Source organism: Lampris incognitus, chromosome 20 (genome assembly GCF_029633865.1).
Source record: "Lampris incognitus isolate fLamInc1 chromosome 20, fLamInc1.hap2, whole genome shotgun sequence".
Classification (NCBI taxonomy): Eukaryota; Metazoa; Chordata; class Actinopteri; order Lampriformes; family Lampridae; genus Lampris; species Lampris incognitus.
The window spans coordinates 22,113,893-22,135,679 of NC_079230.1; the positions used below are offsets into that span (position 1 = coordinate 22,113,893).

The 21,787-nt window shown below is 44.7% G+C and overlaps 1 protein-coding gene across 1 annotated transcript in view; it reads left to right on the top strand.

Moving 5' to 3' along the window:
- Window positions 1-21,787, top strand: part of LOC130130640 (phospholipid-transporting ATPase ABCA1-like) — a 302,901-nt gene that overhangs the window by 236,160 nt on the left and 44,954 nt on the right. The window contains exons 42-45 of the mRNA XM_056300397.1: window positions 13,628-13,690; window positions 14,964-15,070; window positions 17,906-18,047; window positions 19,620-19,754. Of these exons, the coding sequence (XP_056156372.1) occupies window positions 13,628-13,690; window positions 14,964-15,070; window positions 17,906-18,047; window positions 19,620-19,754 (447 nt within the window). The remainder of the gene's footprint in view (window positions 1-13,627; window positions 13,691-14,963; window positions 15,071-17,905; window positions 18,048-19,619; window positions 19,755-21,787) is intronic.

A 21,787-nucleotide genomic window follows, 5' to 3' on the forward strand; every position in this document is an offset into this window, starting at 1 on the left:
CTGGGGGGCACCAGTGCTGATTGTCCGGGTGCTGGGTGTGATTTTCCCCAGCCTCACCAGCTGCTTCCTGTCTGTCGGGAAGTTTTTAATCCACTGGCAGATGGGGGCTGGTACAGTGAGCCGGGTGACTGAACAAATATATCCTTAGGCCCTAAACTGGATAAACATTGGATGGACGAACAAATAACCATATTTGACCATTGAATGAATGCTAAATTTGAACAGTATGGACAAAAAGTTGACAGTATATATGTATACTATCTGTATATATCACATATAAACATGAACAGCCCTTATAACACGAAGAAGTGAAAAAAACAGTTAACAGCTGACCTTTTTTCCCCCCAACATAAGAGGGACGTCATGCTGTCTTTTCTTTTGACTGTTAAATAAGATGTGTCACAACAAACGACAGTGAGTGGCCTGTCTGGCTTTTCATGCAGGAGAAAATTCTACATTCCTTTCAAACCACTTTATGATGAAACCAAGCTGTCATTTTCATCTTGCACACTAATAGTCTAAATTTGTTGACTCTTCACCAGACATTGTATTGCAACAAACACTCTTCTCTCTCTCGCTCTTCTTGTCATTCCTTTACCTCATATGATACACTTTTACCTCCCAAGTTTTTCCCAGGATTTAATCATGCAAACCAACTAGTCACAGTTAGATTTGGACAAAACAGAATTATTTTTACCATCACTTGAGACTACTCAGAATAATACCCGACTGGTTTTACCTGACAAATGTTGCAATAAATATAGTAGACATATACTACCCTAGTGCATTAATACAGTAGATGTGCAGATTCATAATTCCACCTTCATTGGGTGGCTAAACGTTTTAATAATGTGTTTTATTTCATTCTTTTTTTTCCTGTTTTTGTTTTTTTAAACTACTCAAAATTCTAGTGGCCCAAGTCAGGTATTAGTATTGTGTCCTTGTGGGGTGTCCGGCTAGCATGGCGGTCTATTCTGGTGCCTATCAATACGGGGATCCCGGTTTGAATCTCCGTGTTGCCTCCGGCTTGGTCGGACGTCCCTACAGACACAATTGGCCGTGTCTGTGGGTGGGAAGCCGGATGTGGGTATGTCCTTGTCGCTGCACTAGCGGCTCCCTAGTTGGTCAGAGTGCCTGTTCGGGGGGGACTGGGGGGAATAGCGTGATCCTCCCACGCGTTACATCCCCCTGGTGAAACTCCTCACTGTCAGGTGAAAAGAAACGGCTGGTGACTCCACATGTATCGGAGGAGGCATGTGGTAGTCTGCAGCCCTCCCGGCTCGGCGGAGGGGGTGGGGCAGCAACCGGGACAATTGGAAGAGTGGAGTAATTGGTCAGATACAATTGGGGAGAAAAACGGAGGGGAGGGGGGGAATTAAAAAAAAAAGGTTATTCAACACGGCTGACATCAGATGCCATCCTCTTCCCACTCAGAGCACCATCATTGAGGGTCAAGAGGTGGAATCTGTTGTCAGCCATAAATACTTTGATTCAATCCACCTGATGACTCTCCTTTACAAATCGTAGAATCAGTTTTATCAATTCCCCTCATCTGTTAGTATGCTAGTCTAAATATCACAATGCAAGCAAGAATGCACGGGCTAAAATAGTGAATACAAGCAGCAAGATTATAGGTGTGCAGCAGAGTCGCCTGTCTGTTCTTATAACATTCAGGTGGCGAAGAGGGCAAATTCCCTCTGACTGCACTCACCCTCTTCATCAGGAGTTTCAATCCCCACCCTCTGGGCACCTGCTTCAGATTCCCCTAAGTCAAGACAAAAAGATACAAACACTCGTCCGTCCCCACAGCCATTACCCTCCCCGACTCAGGGAGGAGGAGGTAGCTTGCCCATCATGACTATGTAGGCCTGCTTGCAGGATGGCGTTCATGTTGATTTCTGGTTAAGTTGTTGCCGCTGTGTTTGTATTTTGATTGTAATGGTAGGCTGCTCATACTTGATGTATGGGGATGGCAGGATAGTCATTGCTGTGTTGCTCTTACTGCTGTTGCGATCATTATGCTTGTTCATTGATGCGGTGCTGCTGAGTCTGTGTTACTCTTACTAATGGGATCTCATGTTTGTTATTTTTTATCTTGCACCTTATGTGGCGATACTTCATTGCCATTCGGAGACAAATTAAGTTGAAACGATGTAGTAAAAGCATAACAGTTTGGTATTTCTTAAACATAGAATAGTGTTTTCAATACGGTAGTAATCAAAACTAGAGACACTGAAAATATATATGAGTACGTTTTTAGTGTGTGACTAAATACATGAGCACTTGAAAATAATGGATAGAAATATAGCCACGCAACGCTCGACACGGCCCATAATTTATAGCTGTTGGTAAACAGTAGAATTGAATAAAATAGGTAATTATATGTTGGTAAACAGAGTAGAACTGAATAATGTAAGTAATTTTATTCCACAAAGATGAGCATGTATTTTTCTTTGCAGCTGGGTTAAAGGCAGTTTAGGAAAACTTGTAGAAGTAAACTTGTACACCTAGTCCACTTGCACTTCCATGTTGGCTTGCACATTCACAAGTTGGCTAATAGCAGAGCAGAAACTAAAATGCTGGTACTTTTGTGTCTTGAAGATAATTTCTCTTTAAGTCAAAATGCTAGTTATAGCAAGACATAACTAGACACTTTTGCATTCATAGTTTTCCATTTTCCTTGTCAGGCAACTTTAATTTTCAAAGTTCACACAAGACTGACACTGTGGAGTAAAAAAAAAAAACCAAGCAGGTTCATAAACTCTTAAGTAAAAAGGATCGGGTATAGACTTTCAATTGATATTATTCATTTTCCAAGCCGCTTATCTTAATTAGGGCCACAGGGTGCTGGAGCCTATCCCAGCGCTCATTGGGTGGAAGGCGGGGAACACCCTGGACAGGTGGCCAATCCATTGCAGGGCAGACACATTCATGCACACATTCACACCGTGGGGCAACTTAGTATCTCCTATACACCTGACTTTCATGTCTTTGGAGGAAACCAGAGGTCCCGGTGGAAAACCCACGCGGACACGGGGAGAATATGCTGCAAACTCCACACAGAAAGGACCCTAGCTGGCCAGCTGGGAGTCGAACCCAGAAACCTTCTTGCTGTTAGGCGATAGCGCTCATCACTGCACCACCATGCCGCCCCACAGTCGATATCAGTTATCTTCATTTTAGTTTATTTGAACAACATAACCAGCCTTCATTAAGTTCGGCACATCAACAATCCAACTTAAAGCAGTTTTAGATAATTTTTCACAGGATTTTGAAATGGATCATGTCATGGACAATTACAGGTAGTCACTTTTATTGAGCACTGATGAGATCCAAGTTGACATGTCGGTCATTTTTAATGAGTCGGGCTTGTATTTGATATGTCTGTAATCACATTTTAGACACATTTCTGAAAAGAATAACTGTTGGCATCTTCAACCGGAAATATATCTAGTTAAAAAACTGCAGTATGAGACTGCAGTATGAGATAATTGAAGTCGAGATCTCTCACTAGCCCCGGTAGATAGACAGGAGGGGGGTCAAAAGAGTAGACTTTGGATTCATATGTGTGTATATAGATTTCAAGGATTACCCATTTAATGAGTCAGAAATTAATCGGTGATATTCTGTCATAAAGACGAATAGGTTGGTTTTTTAGATACTGGATAAAAATAGCCTTTTTGATTTTTAAGTCAAAGGGTTTGCCATCATAGGGATGAAATCTACATTTAACATGATCACTATTGATAAACGTGACAGGTATGTTGATGTTCATGAATCAAAGTAGTTGTGCTTGATTCTTTGCCTATTCTCACATGCAACTGAGATTATGATTATGAAAATCATGGCACATATAAGACATATTCACATGAATGTGAACTTGTAACAAATTGCTCAACAGACTGCTCCTTCTGTTGACTACAGAACGAGCAGTCTGTTACTGCAGAGTTTCTCTGCTCCCACGACATACCAGCGGACATAGCCAGGAGTCCGGGTTCTCCATTGTTTACCATCCCCGCTGGCAGGGGGCGGAGGCGACGCAGGGACAGGAAGCGAAAGTGAGGTTGTAGAGCCGGCGTGTTGGTGAGGCTAAGGAAGCGGCCACACAAGCCGCCGCTCCCTAGTATTTTCCTAACCAACGCTAGATGCCTCGCAAATAAGATGGACGAACTGAAGTTACAGGTGGCAACGGACAAGACCATCAAGGACAGTTGCATCCTGCTTATTACAGAGACCTGGCTTCATTCATTCATACCGGATACAGCTATTGCTAGCAGGCCACACAATACACCGTCAGGACAGGACCAGAGACTCCGGTAAGACCAAAGGAGGGGGATTATGTGTCTATGTGAACAACAATTGGTGTACCAACACAAAAACTGTAGACAGCTACTGCTCCCCGGACCTGGAGTATGTGACTGTTAAATGCAGGCCCATATATTTTCCCCAGGAGTTTACTGTGGTCATGATAACTGCCGTGTATATTCCACCAGATGCTAATGCTAACTCGGCTCTTGGACATTTACATAACACCATTAGCAACAACCAGAGCATGTATCCTGAGGCTGTTCACATCATAGCAGGGGACTTTAACCATGCTAATTTAAAAGCAGTGCTCCCTAAATTCCATCAGCACATTAAGTGTGCTACTAGGAGAGCAAATACACTGGACAAGGTCTACTCCAACATCAAACAGGGCTACAGGGCTAAACCACTACCACACCTGGGCCAGTCTGACCATATATCCCTGCTCCTAATCCCAGCATACACCCCCCTCAGGAAAAGTGCTCTTACCACAACTAAGACTGTTAAAACATGGCCTGAAGGTGCCTCTCATCAGCTGCAGGACTGCTTTGAAAGAACTGACTGGGATATTTTTGAACATCAGGACCTGGAGGAGTATACCACAACTGTCCTGAGCTATATCAAGAACTGCATGGACACGGTTACCATGGACAAGCAAATCCGGGTTCATTCCAACCAGAAGCCCTGGATGACAAAAAAGAGGTACAGAGCCTGCTGAGGGACAGGAACACTGCTCTCAGGTCTGGCGATGGGGCACAATAAGTGCTGCCAGAGCCAACCTGAAAAGAGGCATCAGAGAGGCCAAGGCATCTTACAAAAATAAAATTGAAGACCACTTCAACAGCAACAACACAAGGCAGGTGTGGCAGGGGGTTCAGCACATTACCAGCTACAAATCCAGCATCCTCACAGCTGCTGACGGTGACACCTCACTGGCAGAGGAGCTTAACATCTTCTTTGCCCACTTCGAGGAGAAGCCACCGGAGGCAGCCACATTCCATCCACCAGCCTACAGCAGCCTCATCCTCACGGTGGAGGAGCATGAGGTGAGGCGCACACTGAGGGCGGTGAACCCGAGGAAGGCTGTGGGTCCCGATGGTGTCCCTGGACGGGTTCTGAAGGAATGTGCGGACCAACTGGCGGGGGGGTCTTCACCAAGATCTTCAACTAGTCCCTATCCCAGTCCACCATCCCACCCTGTCCGAAGTCATCCACCATAGTTCCACTGCCAAAAAAGTCCACTGTCAGCAGCTTGAACGACTACCGACCTGTGGCACTCACACCCGTCATAATGAAGTGCTTCGAGAAACTGGTTCGGAGTCACATCATCTCAAGCCTTCCACTTTCGACACACAGCAGTTTGCCTACAGAGCAAATAGGTCCACAGAGGATGCTATAGCCACATCTCTCCACACCATCCTGACCCACCTAGAGCAGCAGGGGAGCTACGCCAGGCTGCTCTTTGTGGACTTCAGCTCTGCATTCAACGACATCCTCCCCCACAGACTAGTGACCAAACTGACAGAACTGGGCCTTGCTTATTCCATCTGCCTCTGGATTAAGGACTTTCTGTCTGAGCACCCACAGAAGGTCAGAGTAGGCCCCCCCACATCTCCTCCGCCCTCAGCCTCAGCACTAGCTCCCCACAGGGCTGTGTGCTGAGCCCCCTACTCTACACCCTGTACACACACATCTGCAGTCCCGCTCACTCCAGCAACACCATTGTCAAGTTTGCAGATGACACTACGGGGGTGGGGCTCATCTCTGGGGGGGATGAGTCTGCATGCCGGGACGAGGTGGAGAAGGCTGTCTGTGTGGTACAGGGAAAATAACCTGATCCTCAACACCTCCAAGACAAAGGAGCTGATTATAGACTACAGGAAGAACAAAACAGACAGTCAACCCCTTCTCATCGGTGGGGACTGTGTGGAGAGTGTCTCGGACTTCCGGTTTCTGGGCATACACATAGAGGAGGGCCTAACCTGGAGTGTTAACACCGCAGCTCTGGTTAAGAAGGCACAGTAGAGACTCTACTCCCTGAGGATCCTCAGGAAGAACCACCTTACCACCTCACTGCTTGTGTCCTTCTACTGCTGCTCCATAGAGAGCATACTGACCTACTGCATCTGTGTCTGATTTGCCAGCTGCACAGTAGCAGAGAGAAAAGCGCTCCAGAGGGTCATCACCACCACCCAGAAGATTATTGGATGCCCACTCCCCTTCCCTGGAAGACCTATACAGTTCCCGCTGCCTCAAAAAAGGCCTTGGCATCCTCAAGGATCCAGCCCACCCAGGACACCATCTGTTTGAACTGCTGCACTTGGGCAGACGTTACAGGACAATAAGAGCTCGGACAAACAGACTAAAAAACAGCTTCTATCCCCGAGCCATAACTGCACTAAATGCTGCTAAGACTTGACTCGTTACTTTTTGTGCTGTATGTTGGTGTCCAGTAGAATGTAGAAATGAATGTGTTTTATGTTTTTAATTCTTTTTATATTTACCTTTGTACTGATAAGAACTGCACTGTCAAATTTCATTGTATTTGTACAATGACAAATAAAGTTATATCCTATTCTATTCTATTCTATTCTAAATGAATTCAAGATGTTTTTAAAAGAAGGTTGAACAGAGTTGTGTGATCGAAGTTTATTCCATATGACTAGCCTTAACTAAATTATAGATATCTATTATCATTAACATTTTTACCAGTATATAATTAAGAGATTTTTACATTTTAATTACTCGGGGGTGGGGGGGGGGATTTTGTATCTGGCCAATTACCCCACTCTTCCGAGCCGTCCCAATCTCTGCTGATCCAGGGAGGGCTGCCGACTACCACATGCCTCCTCCGAGCCATGTGGAGTTGCCAGCCGCCTCTGTTCACCTGACAGTGAGGAGTTCCATCAGGGGGATGTAGCACATGGGAGGATCACGTTATTCCCCCCAGTTCCACCTACCCCCCGAACAGGCGCCCCGACCGACCAGAGGAGGTGGCAGTGCAGCGGCCAGGAAACATACCCACATCTGGCTTCCCACCTGCAGACACAACCAATTGTGTCTGTGGGGATGCCTGGCCAAGCCGATGGTAACACAGGTATTCAAACCGGCAATCCCTGTGCTGGCAGGTAACGGAATAGACCCCTAATTACTCATTATTATGTAGTATTAGATATCTGGATTGGCCAGTTATAAAGACATAATATGTATCAGGAATCTGTGATGGCCTAACAGCCTGTCCAGGGTGTCTTCCTGCCTGCCGCCCAATGACTGCTGGGATAGGCTCCAGCATCCCCGCAACCCTGAGAGCAGAATAAGCGGGTTTGGATAATGGATAGATGGATGGAGGAATCAAAACTGCATTATGGATATGTTGTTTGAAATTATGAATGGAAAAAAATTAGTAGTAGCAGTCACTAAGCTCTCTAAGTCATTAATAAATTACTCTCAGACCTCCACAGATGAAATGTTTTGTATTTGTACAAGTTGTACATGAGTGAGCAAGACTAGGTCAAAACTTAGTATATGGTTGGAATGTGTAGGGTCAATGTTGGAAATTGTGGCCAGTTTGTGAAATGGATAGTCAGTGGTAGTCTCCATAATGTGACTTCCTGGACATTAAATGTTCATATGCAATTTTCTGGGATGCAAACTCATCAGAGGTGAAGAAGGTGGCAAAGATGTGAACCCCCTAGGGGCGCCGGGCGCATGCCCCCCCCCCTCCGGAAAGACATTTTTTAAATATCAGCTTTAAAATGTGGATTTAATCGATTTTAGCATGACAATATAGGGAAAACCTTACCCTAGAATTAATGTAATCTTACTGCTACCAAAGTAATGTAAGGGGGACACCAGTTCAGAACACTTAAAACAAAAAAAAACAAAAAACATAAACAGTCAGAGTGAAGAGCCGGGTTTTAATTGTCTTGTCTTGTCTTGCATTCACTATGCAATAAAGTTCATCAAACAAAACAAAAACACAATTCTCTCAACCCTAATTTTTTCATTCTGAAGTGTAACCGGATAATGAACATTAAATTCACATACTGTAGTTAAAGTTAAGTAAATTATCTCAAACGTGTTCCCCCATCTTGCATTTACTCACTCAATTACGTCATTATGACATTGCTATATACACAGAACATTGCGTGTGTGTGTGTTGGGGGGGTAGCTAGTAAAAATTAATGTGGTGTTTGCTCTTAACAGCTATTGCAACTGCTGTTTTATCAGTTACAAGACAGGGCTTAGATATGATATTTATAAATTGATTTCACAACTACTACAACTAAAAGAAAAACTGTCACAAGGTTATTTCAGTTTAGATTCTGTCGTTTTCCGCGTTCCCTCAGCCTAACCCTAACCTGACTATATCAGTACATGAGGGAGCGTAGGGCTGAGGGAACATAGCGCTGACTCCTTCTCAAGCGACATAACTACTGGAACAAGTGTTCAGTTTAACGACATGATAAGTAATGTAGGCCATTTTAGCTAAATCTCTACACCATTGTCTCATGAATTAGTCTCGTGTTCCAAAACAAATCCAAAAGTAAATTGTTTAATTACGTTGTAAATCACATGTATTGCCAAGTAGTTCAGGTACATACAAGGAATTTGATTTAGTGTGTTGGTGCAAGAGGAAAAAGTTAACAGGAAACAGAAGAATATAATAAAATTATTTCTATCTATCTATCTATATATCTATACACACATAAAATAAAAACAAATAAAAATAGCTGCAATAAGGTGAAATAATGGGGAAACACTGGGAATATGGCAAGTACTCTATTTACAAAATGTTAAATGAGTGTTTTAACTAAGAAGGTATTTACAGAATAAGAAGTTATTTGAGTTATTTGTAGAATAAGAGTTATTTACAGGGTAGTGTGGGCTATGTGCAAAGTGTCCATGTACAGAGGGCAGATAGATATATTGCATTGTGTTTGTGCATGTGAGTGTGTGCATGTATGTAGGTGCATGTCATGTCAAGGTGTGGAGAGAGGGTCAAAGGAGGGGGGCAGTGTCAGTATCTGTGGGTGTCTGGGGGCTTTTTGGAAAGACCTACTGCTGTGGGTAAGAAGCTGTTCTTTTGGCGTGACGTTCTGGTTTTTATAGACCTTAGCCTCGTGCCAGAGGGGAGTGTTTGAAGAGACCATGGCCTGGATGGGAAGGGTCGACCATGATCTGTCCTGCTCCCCTCAGTGTCCTTGAGGCGTACAGGTCCTGGAGGGATGGCAGGTTGCAGCCAATCACCCTCTCAGCAGAGCGAGTGATATGCTGCAGTCTGCCCTTGCCCTTGGTAGTGGCAGCATGATACCAGATAGTGATGGAGGAGGTGAGAGTGGACTCAGAGATGGCGATATAAAAGTGCACTATCATTGGTTTTGGCAAGTAGAACTTCTTCAGCTGCCATAGGAAGTACAAACTCTGCATAGCTTTTTGGTGAGGGAGCTGATGTTCAGCTTTCACTTGAGGTCTTGAGTGATGATGGTGCCCAGGAAGTGGAAGGATTCCACAGTGTCGACTGGGGAGCCACACAGGGTGATGGAGGCTGATAGTGTTGGGTTCTTTCTAAAGTTCACAACCATCTCAGCTGTCTTTAGACCGTTAAACTCCAAGTTGTTCTGGTCGCACCAGGACACCAGATGGTCAATCTCCCACCTGTTGGTGGACTCATCCCCACCAGAGAGTAGCCCAATGAGGGTGGGGTCATCAGCAAATGTCAGGAGCTTGACTGACTGGTGACTGAAGGTGAAGCTGTTTGTATACAGGTAGAAGTGTAGAGGGGCAAGGACACAGCCTTGAGGGGAACCGGTGCTGATGGACCGAGAGTCAGAGATGTGTTTTTCCAGCTTCATGTGCTGCTTCCTCTTAGATAGGAAGTCGGTGATCTACCTGCAAGTGGAGTCAGGCATGTCCAGCTTGTCCTGCAGCAGATATGGGATGATGGTGTTGAAGGCGGAGCTGCTTAAAATAATGTTAACACCTAATGTTACATCCAAATTGTTATGGCTGGTGGTCGCTAAATAGAATAGAATAGAATACTCTTTATTAGTCATTTTGTACATACGTACAAATGAAACATACTCTCTGCATTTAATCCATCCTAGCTGTGTAGCTAGGAGCAGTGGGCAGCCGCCATGCAGTACCCGGGGATCAACTCCAGTTATTTCTTCCCATTGCCTTGGTCAGGGGCGCAGACAGGAGTATTAACCCTAACATGCATGTCTTTTTTGATGGTGGGAGGAAACCGGAGTACCTGGAGGAAACCCATGCAGACACGGGGAGAACATGCAAACTCCACACAGAAAGGACCTGGGACGGCCTGGGGTTCGAACTCAGGACCTTCTTGCTGTGAGGAAACGGCTCTAACCACTGGGCCACCATGCCGCCCCTAAATCAAAACAACTCAACCTTATCAGGCTAATTAACAGGCCCAAGCTTGACATATTGTTATATAAGCCAATTAAGATGATCATAATGCTACTGTAAGAGATTATTTATGGCATGCGGGCAGTCAAAAACTGACCTCCCAGAGATGGCCTTCTTCAGTCTTCATTCTTCTCAGGTGCATTGCATGTGCCAAGCACAAAAGTCAGAAACATCTTTTTTTTTTTTTACAACTCAGAAGTTCTCTTTTCATTCCCTGTGACTGTCCTCGCAGACCTAGGACCCCCCCCCCCCCGCCACCACTTCAAAAACTCATCGTCTCTGCATGAATCATATGACCTATTTTGGACTCAAAATGGCTATTTTCGCTGAAAGGGGACAAGTTTGCATCCCTGAATTTTCTGTAGTGGTCCCTGTAATATTTGTTGTTAAAGTGTACTGAAGTAGCATATAACTTGATATGGTTAAGCTACGTTCAAGTTAAAAAAAAAAAAAGCTATCCACTCATATCTTAGGTTTGAAAGAGAACTTAATTTAATTGTAATTATAACTTTTTTTTTAATTTCCCCCTTTTTCTCCCCAATTGTATCCGGCCAATTACCCCACTCTTCCAATCCATCCTGGTTGCTGCTCCACCCCCTCTGCCAGTCTGGGGAGAGCTGCAAACTACCACGTGCCGCCTCCGACACATTTGGAGTCGCCAGCCGCTTCTTTTCACCTGACAGTGAGGAGTTTCACCAGGGGGACACAACACATGGGAGGATCATGCTATTCCCCCCAGTTCCCCCTCCCCCCTGAACAGGCACCTCGACCGACCAGAGGCGCTAGTGCAGCGACCAAGACACATACCCACATCTGGCTTCCCACCTGCAGACACGGCCAGTCGTGTTCACAGGGACGCCTGACCAAGCCAGAGGTAACACAGGGATTCGAACCATCGATCCCTGTGTTGTTAGATAACGGAATAGACCGCTACGCTACCTGGATGCCCGTAATTATAACTATTCTAATTAGAATTAGAATACAGATAAATTATTTGTTAACTCCCCCTTCCTCTTTCATCTGTTTCCATATGTGGATGCCTCTCGCTTTTCTAAGGATGACTCCATTGCATGGGCTTTGGATCATGCGACTGGCGTGCTTTTCTACATTGGAGCAACAACATAAACAAATGTCACATGGTTGATGATGCAAGTGTACTCTTCTTCTTCCTTGTGTTTATTGGTGGATTATAACTTAACCAGATGCATAACACCACCTACTGTATCGGAGTGTGTAGATACACAAGTGTATGCGGGTATGGAAAAACATTACTAATGTGAAAGTTGAACGGGGGGGGGGGAGTGGAACGAGGCAATCATACCTAGTATGGAAACATCGTAAGACTCATCTTATATCGAGTGTATTGTCAGAGTGATTGTTATTTGGGGTGTTTTAACTGTGCACTCTCCTTTATGCCTCTCGGTGCATGGAGAGCTGTTTTCTCAAGTAGGGTGTCTCTGCAGACTGGAGACTTTGAGTAATGGCTTGTTGAAGACAAATATGGCGCTGGAGAATGGGCGTGTCGACATCCATCCCAAACCTTAACCCTAACCTTAACCATCCTGAATCAATGTTTGACTGATAGAGGGTTGCAAGCCTCTGATCGGCCAAATTAACGAAAAAAAGATTGACGGTTACCCCGCTCCTCTCAGTCTCCGGTCTGTAGGGACACAAACTTTTTCTCTCCTACTCTGCTCTATGCTGAACTGTTATCGTGTGTAAACAGATATGGAAAGAGCAGCAAAATATTCTGTTCTTAGCATCTCAGGAGTATGCATGAGCAGCAGTTTATTCCGTTAGTTAACGTGCGATAGATGTGGAATGAGCTGGAACTGCCACACCAATTCATTTTGAAAGAACCATGGCTAGTAGGGAAACTGTCACCTCCGTGTTTACCAGCGACGTCCATCGTTGGTCAGCCAACCAATCGTGTAATCTAAGTGACGTCGTTGGTCACCTGATCTAGCAGCCCAATCGTGTCAAACTGATCATTCAGTTAGTCAGTCTGTCAGTCGGTCAGTCACTCTAAACTTGGTCCCTCAGCAAGGATCGCGTTTGTAGGGCTGGCCTGCTGGTCTGGTCCAGCCAAATATACGATAGTCTGAGCCCAGTGAGCAGGGGTTGGGGGGGGGCATCCAAAGTTGTGACTTTACAAGTGGAGAAAACCTCAACCAAGTTTTCATCTCCAGTTCTGCCTCCTGATCTCGGTAGGAGACCAGTTCACGGTCACAATCGAAAGTGTTGCTGTCTTGTTTCTGCTCCCTCTTTCACCATCAGTGAGATCCTGAAGTATTTATGGGGTCTCAATTTTTTGACTTTTTTTGTTTTTTTCAAATTTTTTCATCAGGTCATACTATGTTACATTGTTAATGATACTTTTATCATTACGCCATCTCACGTAATGAGTACTGTCCTCTGTTGACTTTGTGATGAAGACATCGAGATGGAATTGTTGAAAATATTAGCATGCATGATGTAGAAGTTCTGCTTAGATTATGGCTGGCCCTCAGGACACACAAACACACAAATATTGTGCTGAATGCAAGGGTTTATGCATCTCATTGAGGTGATCGGTATATGCTAACAGATTCCAGAGACAGATTCCTCATGAACACACTCGTGTCTCTTCTCCCACCTATGCGTGTATCTTCCTTTTACCTTTGCCCATCTGCCTCTCCCCATATCTTGCAAATTCCCTCCCTGTTTAACTCTTCTCCTTTTCTTTCTCATGCTCTCTCTCTCCACCTGTTCCTTGCAGCTCACCTCATCCCTGCTGCTCTGGTCTATCACTCCATATTATCTCATGCCTCCCTCTCTGCTATCGTTCTCACTGTGTACCCCCCCTCTCCTACTGGCTGGCTGGTTGATTAATTTCATTGTCTGGTCCCTGCAGGTGTACCCTGGGAAAAAGACCCCTGCTGTTGACAGGATATGTGTGGGCATACCTGCTGCAGAGGTGAGCCAAATGCTGCTGAAACACACACACACACACACACACACACACACGCCACCTTAAACACATGCATACACACAAACAGACACACACTGCAGTTAGAACAAAACATATATTTTCATTCAGGCAAATATGGCATCACCGTGTGTCACTGGCCACTGGGTGACACAACACATTGGGGATTGGCCTCAGTCAGCTCCAACCTTGAGCTGTCCTCTCCAGGAAGGCTGAATGCTCAACGTCCCAGTTGAGCCAGCATTTGAATGAAATATTTCAAATACATGACCAAAAGGCTATGTTAAACATTTCCTGTTGCGCTACGTAAATAGATAACACGCACGCTTATACATGCACAGAGTCACGGTACCCATTTGATCCAAACTTGATTTCCACCACCAGGCTTTCCGTTCTATCCACCGTACTGCTGTTTACCCCAAAATCCCAATGTAAATGCCAGTGCAGTAATGGGATTCTCAGGCCCCTGCTCGTCACACGCTGAATTTCCATACATTATTTACGTCAGGCTTAGCCTTCTTCTGTGCAGTCGCTAAACCCGGGGAACAAACAAGTATGGATCAGGGAATGACAGAAATCAAATATTTATGTGAGGATCCAGAGAACCTGAGGGTAGGTAGGTCATCTGACCTGCAGGGATCCTGAAGAGGCAACATCCTGTCAGGTGCCCTCCGGTAGGTTGAGGGGAAATCGGCCCCATTGAAAAGTAAAGGGTGTGTGGGTGTGTTTTGGGTTGGGGGGGGGGGAGTTATGGGTGTCGTAATCAGGACAGAACGATACGCTTCTGGGAACGTTCTGTCGTTTGCTTTATCATAGCCTAGCAGTGCAAATGCACGTCCATGTGATTTAGTGTCTGCTTCACAGATTTGGTGTTTATCCACACAGGTGTTTGTCAATTTGTTGTGTTAGCTGTTGATAGCTTGGGCAAACCTTTGGAGCAACCAAAGACTCAACCAGTGCATTTTATTTGTGTTAGTATTGACAGCGGGACATTTGCGGTACGGCTAGAGAGCTATGAAAATATTTACCTGGTCCAGAGAGAGAGAAACTATGTTTAAGAGGTTAATGGTGGCCATTTATCTCAAAACACCCTCATTTGTGGGCTAATCAGAAGTAAATGTCATTACACAGTATGACACACTACTGTATGCTGTCCCCACGATAATCACTTTATCTCTCGGGCGGAAAAGACACACATTTATGTGGTCTATCTAATATCCCTTTCTAATGAGTACTCCCTTTTTTTCTTTGTCTCTGCCAGTGTTTTGGTTTGCTGGGAATCAATGGAGCTGGGAAAACCACCACCTTCAAGATGCTGACGGGAGACATCCCAGTCTCGGGTGGTGAGGCCTTCCTAAATGGATACAGGTGAGGCGCTAACCGCCTCCAGCACACTGAGTCACTCATCATAATTAACTACCCAAGATGGCTGCTCAGATGGGGATTGAGCTGAGGGATTTTTTTTTTCTTTTTCGGTTCACTTGCTCTCTCAGCAACTCTTGTAGGCTGTAACACGGTTTTCTATATTTTATTTTTCCCCCTCTTTCACACACTCTGATTCTCTCTGCCTCATCTGAATTTCTCTCTTGGTCTCGCGAACTTTGCACCTTCCCCGCCTTTTAAACCTCTGCTCCCTCGTGTTCCTTTGCTGATATATTCTCAGATACTCAGAGAATTCTGCATTCCCTTTTTTCCTACCTGGATCTCGTGCATATCTCATCCCTTTTCACAGATTCGCCTCAGACCTTGCTTTCTTTTTTTGTCGCTACTTCACACACTATCAGACACAAATGGGGGGAAAAAAAATAGAAGAGGCTGTCTATGTGCCCAAAAAGAAAGCGTCTTGACACTTGCAATATGAGAAATTACAGCGCTTGAGAGAGCGAGAATCCACACTGTTTTTATCTCTTCCGTTTTCTGCAGCGTGCATCTCCAAGGACAAAAATACTAAGCACAGGGTTGATCCTGGTTCAGAATGAGCTACTATTGATTTTCCTTTTTTTTTTTTTTAGTCCCGATGGTTGCTGTAGTTATTCATGTATACCATTGCTAACTGACTTTGTGTTTCCAAGGAGAGATGGAGTTGAATAGAGCAGGATTTTACTCGGTGCACAGTGCTAATGTTGATTCATGTGGCTAACAGAGGAATCAAAGAAATACCTCCTTCACCTTTGCTGAGGGAAAAACTAGGGAAGGAATAAAAATGGTTGTGACGATACCCACTCTTCTGTTTATCAGAAATATGAATTAATAGCATTTTATTTACGTATTTATTTATTTTAAGGTACAATTAAATCACCGTTAAAAATGCCGTTCTTGGTTGGGCTACAGACACAATTGGCCGTGTCTGCGGGTGGGAAGCCGGATGTGGTTGGGTATGTGTCCTGGTCACCACACTAGCGCCTCCTCTGGTCGGTCGGGGCGCCTGTCCAGGAGGGAGGGGGAACTGGGGGGAATAGCGTGATCCTCCCACGCGCTACGTCCCCCTGGCGAAACTCCTCACTGTCAGGTGAAAAGAAGTGGCTGGCGACTCCACATGTATCGGAGGAGGCACGTGGTAGTCTGCAGCCATCCCCGGGTCAGTAGAGGGGTTGGAGCAGCGACCGGGATGGCTCGGAGGAGTGGGTAATTGGCTGGATACAATCGGAGAGGGGGGGGGGGTCAATTTTTTTTTAAAAATGCCATTTTTGGGATAGGCTCCAGCATCCCCACGACCCTGACAGCAGGGTAAGTGGTTCGGATAATGGATGGATGGATGGATGGATGGATGGATGGATGGATGGATGGATGGATGGATGGATGGATGGATGGATGGATGGATGGATGGACATTCAGAAAGTGTTGACATGCACACCTGTGTTTGGACTTACAGTCTGACGTGTCACCGTGAAAAAAATAAAAAAAATCTCATTCTCTGATTGCAGCAGAATATTTTCTGTTGACATTTGACTTTTCTGAGTGGAGCCCACATAATGAGAGGCCCAGTGGTGGCAGCTCCAAGAATATAACTAAGCATGACTCATATTTTTTCCTCCGCCACACAGATTGGAGAACAATCATTTGGGAACAAGAACATACAAACGCAGAATGAATCACTGAGCTAGTCCTCATCCACTGGATATTAGCTCAAAGGGATGTGAAGGAGAATTGAACAGAGCAAACCAGTTGGTTTTTTTCTTTTAAGATACACAATTTGATGGGTTTCTCTCCCTCTGAAACGGGTTTAGTGTTAGTTTTCTTTGAAAACCGCAGGGTTACCCAAATAACATTGTGTACTTCTCTCTAATACATTGATTTCATCTTTTGCTTTGCTCCTAAGGTATTTACTACAGTGTTAGATGTGAGCCAGTCGTCACGCACACAAAAATGGATTGTAGAAATACCATAGCAAATAGAAAATTTCTTTAGCACATTCTGTTTTTTTCATTGCATTTCTAGTACTTTAGGGACACATTGGGAACACTTTTTACACTAGAAATACTATGGGCTTTGGATACCCTAGTACTGGAATTAAAAAAAGAAGAAGGAAATGATGCAGTAATTTGTATAGTGCTGGCTTTAGTATTCGGCATGGAGGTGCAGTGGCTAGCGCGGTTGCCTCACAGCAAGAATGTCCTGGGTTCGAGCCCCCGGGGTAGTCCAACCTTGGGGGTTGTCCCAGGTCGTCCTCTATGTGGAGTTTGCATATTCTCCCCATGTCTATGGGTTTCCTCCAGGCGCTCCAGTTTCCTCCCACATTCCAAAGACATACAGGTCAGGTGAATCAGCCGTACTAAATTGTACCTAGGTGTGACTGTGTGTGTGTGTGTGTGTGTGTGTGTGTGTGTGTGTGTGTGTGTGTGTGTGTGTGTGTGTGTGTGTGTGTGTGTGTGTGTGTGTGTGTGTGTGTGTTAGTCCTGGGATGGACTGGCGACCTGTCCAGGGTGTCTCCCCGCCTGCTGCCCAATGACTGCTGGGATAGGCTCCAGCATCCCGTGACCCCAGTTGGGATAAGTGGCTTGGATAATGGCTGGATGGATGGCTTTAGTATTTGTATATTAATGTGACAATAAAACACAGGAAATACTACTGGGTGTAGTGTTTGTAGAGTAATGTGACGAAAAATACAAGAATGTTATTGTGATTGTAATGGTTCTACTATAGTGGATTTTTACTGGCGGTGATTAACTATGTGTCTAATTACACCTTCAAAATGCCCCCCAGCATCCGATCAGAGATGAGAGATGTGCATCAGAACATGGGCTACTGCCCCCAGTTTGACGCCCTTGACGACCTTCTGACTGGACGAGAGCACCTGCAGTTCTACGCCAGGTTACGAGGGGTTCCAGAAAAGGAGGTGGCCACGGTAAACTTGACAGCCCATCCAGCTGTTTCTTTCATCTGTTGAAGTCTTTCACCTGTTGTGGGTCAGCCTCACTTTTCAGTTGAATCAGAACAATTCTGTTCAATCAAAACCAGCTTTTCAAAATTGCTGGCTCACCTTGTCCAGAACTACATGATAAAATGCCAACAGTTAACTTGTCATCATTTGATTTCCAATACAAACACAAAGACAGAAAAAGAAAAGGGAAAAAAAACAGCTAAAATGTTTTACATATATCATGGTGACAAGACGGGACTTTTTCCTTTCAGAAGTTTTCATCACAATACTATTTCAAGTGGACTGTGCATGTAGGGCAAGCTGGAGCCTGTCTTGAAGTGATAGATAACCTCGATGGGAGAAGTCATATATAATGAATAATGGCCGGTGGTGAAAAAGCAGCGGCTGTGGGTTATGGCTCTACATTATTCACTATGCCCAGTGGTGTGGCTGGCCCTATATGGCCTCCTCTTGCACCGCCCCCTCAGCGACATTAAGATCAAAAGAGAAAGTGGCTGCCGGCAGCCATAGGCCTCAGACCTGGTGCCAGGGCTTTGATCTCTTTGCTGCCGCGTAGGGGGACCCAGTTCCACCCTGCTAGAACCACTCTCCAATTTATTACGGTCCATTCTGCCTGTTCTGATATGCTATTTTGGTGGCCGGTCTTGATACAAACTGAGACCCAAAGTAATCCAAGCTACGGTATCGGTACCCAAAGATGTTAATATGTTAATCTAAATGTATGTGTATGGAAGGTAAATGATGGTGGCATGCATTATTTTGCAATACAAAAACATTCTTCACATAGCACAGCAGCTAACGGACCTTAGTGGCCCATGATGGAGGCCTTACAGTACAAAGTGTGCTATCTGCCATTGTCTTGCACTGAAAACCAAGAGAGATTTAATACAATACCTCAAAGGGGATCCTGGCCCAGCAATAGGGGTAGAAGGTCAAATCGATCCAGTGCAAAACTGCATTACTAAGTGGTGGTGATTTTAATATCAAAAGATTTCCCCATAACTGCAATGTCAAAGCACAGATTCTGTGAAGAGTTTGATGTAATGATTTCTATATCGCTGAATGTCTGAATTTGAATTAATTTTGTGTTTTACTCAGGGAAGCGCACACATGTGTTAAGCTTTTGCAGCACATGGGGCGTAAAATTAATGCATTTTGTTGTACATTTTCTTGGAATTATTACATTTTACTGTAGCTAATAGGGGGTGGAGCCTTTAAAAAAATGTAATATTGAATCATACATATTTTTAAAAATCTCAGTATGTATCAAATTGACCCTAAAATATTATAATATCAGTAGGTATCTGCTAATTCCCAGCTAACCCAACAATCATGCAAAACTACGTGACAAAAACACACCAAATTAAATTCCTATTTATGCACCCCAGCCCCCTCAGTTTATTTATTTCCATAGTTTGAGTTTGCAGTCTATTATTTTTTATGATAAGGCTCGAGTGATGCCAACATTTTCCTGACACAACTATGACTCAATATGTTTTGTTTCGTTTTTTTTTCTTTCTTTTTTTTTCTTCAAAGGTGGCTGAATGGGGGATCCAGAAACTGGGACTGGTCAAATACTCCAACAAATCGGCAGGCATTTACAGCGGCGGGAACAAACGGAAACTGTCTACAGCGATCGCCCTGATTGGATGTCCACCTGTAGTCTTCTTGGTGAGATGAAAATGCAGTGACGTGTTGTAGAAAGTGAAAATTGTTCTTACCTAACTACCGTATCTTCCGGACTACAAGTCAGACCGGAGTACAAGTCGCACTCAGCAAAAACGTGTTGTTGCGAGGGGAAAATGTTGCTTCGGTGTATAAGTCGCATTCATATGGTGGTACAGTAATGATGTAATGAGTAATGGTCAGGGTTTTTTAATACCCGACCCGCAAACCTCCAAATTTACCCCGGGATAGCAAACTGAACAGTGTTACACTATTTCGTGTTTGGGCTGTTTGCGTAGCATAATACACCAATGGCAAGACATAGCCTGTTGTATCTTAGCCTACTAGTGTCTGGGTCTAGGCTACTAAATAACCAGATGAATTGTTCAAAACGATGGTCTTTATTGAGTAGCAGCCAAACAAGTTACCTATCATTACAGACATGAACTCTGTCTGTCCTCTCTCTTCGCTCACACACACAAGCGTCTTCATTCTGACCAAAAAATGTTTTGGCAGTGTAAACAAAAGCTGCGAATACAAAACTCATAGTTGAAGCCTCAACACTCTAAAATACATGCACTGACCAAAACCATGATTGCAAACCGATGATTAAGCTGCATAAGTATGTATGTTTGAGAGCGCGAGAGACAAAGAGAGGGGAAAAGAAGGTGGACTAATAATATACAGCCTAGCCTATTGGACGCCATGTTTCTGTAAGTTATTGATAACTTACTCGGAGTGCTGCTTTGTCACTTTTTTGACCTGCCCGCCCGAACCCATGATATTTTCTAGTAAGCTTAGCCGAGTCCGTTTCAAAGCCTTGAGGCCCTGATTTCAAAAGCACGGCCGCTGTTGGTCTTAGCTGAGACTTTGGAATGACCAGAATGGCCTCATCTGAGGATCCCAGGCTGGGCACTGGCTCATATAGAGTTAAAAATCTGTAATATAGCTAGGGGCTGGACCCAGACATGCTTTGGAAATAATCAATAGTCAACTCTAAAATTAGCAGGTAGCAATGCAAGCAATGTAAGATTCAGAGTGATGAGCTCTCATTTCTTTGTACCAGTTAAACCTGTAGAAGCTGCATTTTGAACTGGAGGCTGTCAAGCGACTTTTCCTTTTACCAGCGCCAGAGTAAAAAGGGTTACAATAATCCAAAGAGGATATGCTTCCAAGTTTTGAGCAGGACTGAGTGCTCTAGTCTTTGTGATTTTCCATAGTTACAAGAAGCAAGACTGCACAGTAGCATTGTCATCCTTGTCCTAGCTGAGTAAGTATGTAAGTAGGGCATCCGGGTAGCATAGCGGTCTTTTCCGTTGCCTACCAACACGGGGATCAGCGGTTCGAATCACCGTGTTACCTCCGGCTTGGACGGGTGTCCCTACAGACACAATTGGCCGTGTCTGCAGGTGGGAAGCCGGATGTGGTTATGTGTCTTGGTCGCTGCACTAGTGCCTCCTCTGGTCGGTCGGGGCGCCTGTTCGGGGGCAGGGGGAACTGGGGGGAATAGCGTGATCCTCCGACACGCTACGTCCCCCCTGGTGAAACTCCTCACTGTCAGGTGAAAAGAAGCGGCTGGCAACTCCACATGTATCGGAGGCTTGTGGTAGTCTGCGGCCCTCCTCGGATTGGCAGAGAGGGTGGAGCAGCGACAGGGATGGCTCGGAAAATAGGGTCATGGGCCAAGTACAATTAAGGACAAAGAGGGGGGAAAAATCCACCAAAAAAAGAAAGAAAGAAAGAAAAAAGAAATGAACCTAGCACAGATCCTTGCAGGACCCCGTAGAGCATCTCAGATGGAGCAGAAAGACCTGGAGTCTCTGATGCCAAAATCAAAAGTCCTATCTTGGGGATAGGACTCAAACAAGTTTAAAACTAAAGCAGCGATACAAATCCAATTGTTAAGATGGTCAAGGAGGACAGCAAGACTGACAGTACTGCAGTACAGCGCTGAGGACTTAAACTGAAAGGAGGACGTTCATTTCAAAGAGAGCAGTTTCTGTACAGTAGTTTTTTTGTAAAATCTTAATACTTCTCAA